Raw genomic sequence first — 5,153 nt, forward strand, 5'->3', positions numbered from 1 at the left:
CACACACACACACACACACACACACACACACACACACACAAAAGCAGCATTTAGACTTATAGGGCCCAGGTTTTGGGCCCTATAAGAAGCAGTGGGTACACTCACACACAGAACCAGAGTATCATGATTACATTAACTTCCTCTGCATACTGAACATGTTTCCTTGTGTTTTCTGTGTTCCTGCAGCATGTCAAAGCAGTCTTCTTCCCAACACTGACATCCCTGGAAGTGATCTCATCAAGCTGAAGGCCGTCTCTCCTGAACACTGCCAGGTCCTGTGTTCTGCTCACCCACAATGCACCTACTTCTCGTTTGTCAGGTACTGTGGATTTGACACTGAGTGGGACCATTTGACCATGTTTACATTTTTATTTCAAGTGTCTTCTCTACTTGAGCTTTCCTTGTCCAATGAGTCGGACTTGTTTCTGCAGCGATGACTTCAGCTGTTATCTGAAGAACAATGGAAATGAAATGGTGACCACAGCAAAGAATGGAGTCATATCGGGGATGCCGACCCGATCCTGTCAGGTTGATGAAAGTGCGTACCAGAGACGTTCAGACCTGCCTGACATATTTCTGTGTAAAAGTTTTGGTCAAGTGAGCAGTACGGTTCCCATAGGGGGCTAATGCCAGTCATTTGTTTAGTTTCTTTAAAATGTATTGAAAAAATTTAACATTTTTATAACAAAACCAAAAATTATTTAGCATATATTCAGTTTCTAAAGTCTTATAGCAAAGTCTAACATTACTGCAACATATTCAGATAAATTTAACCACATCCTCCTGTAATTACAGACTGGATCAAGCTGACTTATGAAGAGATCGATTTTAAAGGCTTCGACATACGATCAGAGGTGCTGGACGACGCGGCTGCCTGTCAGAGGTTGTGCACCGAGACCCCCGCCTGTCAGTTCTACACTTACATCAATGAGAACTCCTCGGACCAAGCTGCTCGGTACGGTGCTCCTTAAACACAGATCCTGAGAATGATTTCAGAACAGTGAGCAAGATGTTTACAGAAGAAAAAAATGTTTTTTGTGTTGTAGGCGTCGCTGCTTCCTGAAGAGTGTCATCACCATCCCTGCTCCTCCAGCAGTGACTAAACTGGACAACGTTGTGTCCGGCTTTACCTTGAGAAACTGTTTAACTTGAGCCTGATCACAACTTACTGGTTTTTGTGTTCAAACATGAGGAATAAAGCCGCCTTAAACATTTTTGAGTGGTTTAACTTGGATTTTTAATGCCACTGTTGGTCATTGAACTGTGGGGACTTTGGTCTAGTTGGCAATACTGAAGTCATTTAAAGGTTTATTTAAAAAACAGTTTAGAGACAATCTAAAGTCCTCCTGCAACATGTGGGATCTGAATATTTACTGGATGCTCTTTACCTTTCAGTGCCGCCAATTTTTTTTCTTCAGAATTCTTGTTTGCCTTGAGAAAAGCTGCCAACCTGTTTTCAGAAATTCAAAAATTTTTTTTCATTTTGCATTTTAACCATGTGACCGTGTGATCTACTTTAGCAGAACCGGCTACAACCACACCAGGCAAGAGTTTGTCAGTTTAGGATTCCCTTACATTCCTTCACATGTTGACAAAGTAGAAAACAATATGGGCTGTTTATGTAAAAACTATTAATGACAATATTAACTAAAAATTTGTTAAAATATTACATCGTGTAAGCTATCTAATGTTTTTCAACAAAAAGAAACAGGAAAATGTCTCATTTCACAAGTGAACAGATTTTATTTATTTATTATTTATGATTTTATTTATCTCAAAATGATTGTGATCTGACCAGAACTGAAGCTGATAATTTACCAGTTTAAAATTAAAATAAGCTTCTAAAGCTAATGTAATCAATGTTAATTATTGAATTGATTAACACATATTAGCTCCTGCAGCATTTGTTGCTACACAGCAGAGCTATTCAACTGGTGGCCCGCAGGCCAAACATGACTTTCGTCCAGCCCACCGATGAGGCCGCACACTACAATCCCCCAAAAAATGTTTTTACATTTTTTTTGAAAATTTATTCACTTAATATAAAATAAAGGGGTTAGACAATGAAACTGAAACACCTGGTTTTAGACCATAACATCCCTTTCAGACAGCTTCCTCTTGCACAGTTAATCCTGTTGGAAGTTGTTGGTCCTTCTTGGTGGTATGCTGACATTACCCTGGATACCATGGCTCTTGATACATCACAAAGACTTGCTGTCTTGGTCAMAGATGHDCCAGCAAGACGTGCACCAACAATTTGTCCTCTTTTGAACTCTGGTATGTCACCCATAATGTTGTGTGCATTGCAATATTTTAAGTCAAACCATGCTCTTACTCTGCTAATTGAACCTTCACACTCTGCTCTTACTGGTGCAATGTGCAACTAATGAAGATTGGTCACCAGCCTGGTCCAGTTTAGTCATGAAACCTCCCACACTAAAATGACAGGTGTTTCAGTTTCATTGTCTAACCCCTGTAGATAGTAAATCAATTGTAAAATTTAAATTCATGATTGAACACAAACAAAAAAGAAAATAAAAATAACAATTCTAATTTAAAAGATAAAGATATCTTTTACATAATACAATCCTTTCCTGACCATTATCAGGCAACGCTGTCCAAAGCCAATGGCTTTGAGAAACTGTTGTACAGAGTGTAGCATTCTAATGAGTCACGCTACAATTTAGCACAAATGATTAAATATCATAGGCTGGTTTTGCTTAAGTAATATTTACACAGTGTAAAATGAAATTGCTATTTTTAGGTTTCTATTACACACACTTTACCTGTTGAGAAAATGGTTAGCCAATATCGGTAGAGACAAGTTTTTTCCTCAAGTATCCCGACTACATAATAATAAATAATAATAAGTATACATTATTAGTTGAAGTCAGAATTTTTCAACCAGCTTGAAAGTTTAAGTGATTGACTGACTTCAGGTCTGGTATAGATCACCGTTACTAATAAATTATATATATATATATATATTTAAAAATATTTTACGTGATTGTTGAATATAATAAAACCAATAATTATATTAATTTATTGTATTATTGTATTTTATTGTTAGGGTGTCCCCTGTCTCTTACACAGTGACTGCTGGAGATAGGTTAGAAGTAGGTTAAAAAAACAGATGAAAGTTTGAGGTGATCTTATCAGTTTATTCATCGACAGGCTGATTGGATCTATATTCTTAGAGCTTCACTTAGAGTTTATCAGTGAGAAACAACAGTGCAGGTGTGATGAGAGACTTTGTTAGAGGAGATTGTTTATCTCTCTGAGGAAGAGTTTTGTTTTTAATTTCCTTCAGTTTTTTTGTCCACCTGGGCTCTGATGAAGAAACTGTTTTGTGAACTGTTGGACTGTTTGAACATTGCACAATCAAATTTAGCAAAGGGGCCTAAAATGTTGCCTAACCGYCCTTTACCCAACATATATTTGTAGAAGCAGTTCTTTGGCCAAAGCCGTCCTCAGTCTTCTGGTCTGTGTGGGTCGACAGCAGCTGAAGATGGTCGCTTTCTTTGTTGTGGCGTTTCTGCTGTCGTTGAGCAGCTCTTCCTTCAGTCAAGGTATTTCACTAAACTGCAGAGTTTTAATAACTGAATATTTTTTTTTAAACGTCTTTATTTTTTTTTCTCTTCAGAATGCAGACCAGGGTTTCTGGAGAACATGGATTTTCCTGGATCAGATCTGACGTTTCTGTTCTCTCCTTCTGCTGAGCACTGTCAGAAGCTGTGCACCCAGCACCCCTCGTGCCTCTTCTTCACCTTCACACGGTCCGACTGGACCAGAGACAACACGTGAGACCAACATTTCACTATATTCTGAGCAGAAAGTATTTTGCTTAAAAGTACTTGGTACTGATTTTTACTAAACTGTATTTATTAAAAGTAATTTTGCAGAACTTGATTATACATTTGTTGCATTTTATTGTCCCATTTTAGTGTTATTCCAGACCAGTGCTTTTGTCTTTTAGTTCAACACAATAAATGCTGGTTTAAGTTGGGGGGACAAAAAACAGAAAATGCTTTTCTCTTCTTTCAGCTTTTTTCGCTGCTACCTGAAATCCACTTCATCTGGAGAGCCAGCCTCACAAACTCCTCTTCAGGGCGCCACTTCTGGATTCTCTCTCAAAGCCTGCAGTCAAGACTTACGTAGGATCACTGTTTTCTCAAAACTATGACTCAGCTGTTTATTTAAACACATAAATTACTTGTTTAGTTTAGCTTCTGCTGGCTTTGCCATGACATACTGGTGATTGTGTTTGTTTACTTTGCTGTATTTTTGTCTCCTGTGTGTCAGAACCGTGTTTTTCGGAGACTTTTGAGAATGTGGACTTCCCAGGGGCCGACTACAGAGCCCTGTTTACACCGGACTATGAGGAGTGTCAGAGAGCCTGCACCCAGGACCCTGGCTGCCAGTTCTTCACCTTTTTAAAAGAGGGTTTTTCAGCAACAAGTTACAGGTAAATTACCCAAAGCCATGATGTGACTGGAGGAGGTCACAGCAGCAGTTGAGAGAAAAGTTTATGATGAGCAGTTTATGAGGATGTTGTGAAAGGTAAAGGGAATGAATGACAACTGAACAGATTGTGCCATCCCTTAAAAGAAGTACCTCCAGTACTCATTAAGTATATTAAAGTATAATCAAATGTCCCCATTTATCAAGTAAGTTGATATACTAAATACACCAGCAGTTTACTAAATGTACATGAAAGTTTACTTGTGTAAGCACATGTGTAAACTCAAGGCCTGCAGGCCAAATGTTGTCCGCCACAGCATTTTGACATGGTCTGCGAGAGCATCAAAGAATACCACCAGTAGTACAATAGTTCATGGTCACCAGCAGTGACCATAAACTATATCTCCTGTAATGCATGTAGATTATTTTAACCCATGAAGCCACGATTTATGCTAGGGTTACAATCTTAAAGTGCCCGCATAAAAGGCAAGTCCTGGATGCGGTCCAGAAAAGGCCAACAGTGCATTTGTGTGGCATCTTAATGCAGTAAAAACCAAACAAAAACACAAAAAAATTAAACAGGCAGTTACATACTATTTTTTAGTAAGTAAGTAAGTAAGTAAGTAAGTAAGTAAGTAAGTAAGTAAGTAAGTAAGTAAGTAAGTAAGTAAGTAAGTAAGTAAGTAAGTAAG

The 5,153-nt window shown here is 38.2% G+C and overlaps 2 protein-coding genes across 2 annotated transcripts in view; both read left to right on the top strand.

Moving 5' to 3' along the window:
* Positions 1-1,215, top strand: part of LOC106532069 (coagulation factor XI) — an 11,939-nt gene extending 10,724 nt beyond the window's left edge. The window contains exons 6-9 of the mRNA XM_014028056.1: positions 187-319; positions 432-538; positions 796-955; positions 1,047-1,215. Of these exons, the coding sequence (XP_013883510.1) occupies positions 187-319; positions 432-538; positions 796-955; positions 1,047-1,152 (506 nt within the window). The 3' untranslated portion in view covers positions 1,153-1,215. The remainder of the gene's footprint in view (positions 1-186; positions 320-431; positions 539-795; positions 956-1,046) is intronic.
* Positions 1,216-3,457: 2,242 nt separating this feature from the next.
* LOC106532068 (coagulation factor XI) overlaps positions 3,458-5,153 on the top strand; it is a 16,807-nt gene continuing 15,111 nt past the window's right edge. The window contains exons 1-4 of the mRNA XM_014028055.1: positions 3,458-3,569; positions 3,644-3,800; positions 4,045-4,154; positions 4,303-4,465. Of these exons, the coding sequence (XP_013883509.1) occupies positions 3,509-3,569; positions 3,644-3,800; positions 4,045-4,154; positions 4,303-4,465 (491 nt within the window). The 5' untranslated portion in view covers positions 3,458-3,508. The remainder of the gene's footprint in view (positions 3,570-3,643; positions 3,801-4,044; positions 4,155-4,302; positions 4,466-5,153) is intronic.

The sequence above is a fragment of the Austrofundulus limnaeus genome, unplaced genomic scaffold, assembly GCF_001266775.1.
Source record: "Austrofundulus limnaeus strain Quisiro unplaced genomic scaffold, Austrofundulus_limnaeus-1.0 Scaffold715, whole genome shotgun sequence".
Classification (NCBI taxonomy): Eukaryota; Metazoa; Chordata; class Actinopteri; order Cyprinodontiformes; family Rivulidae; genus Austrofundulus; species Austrofundulus limnaeus.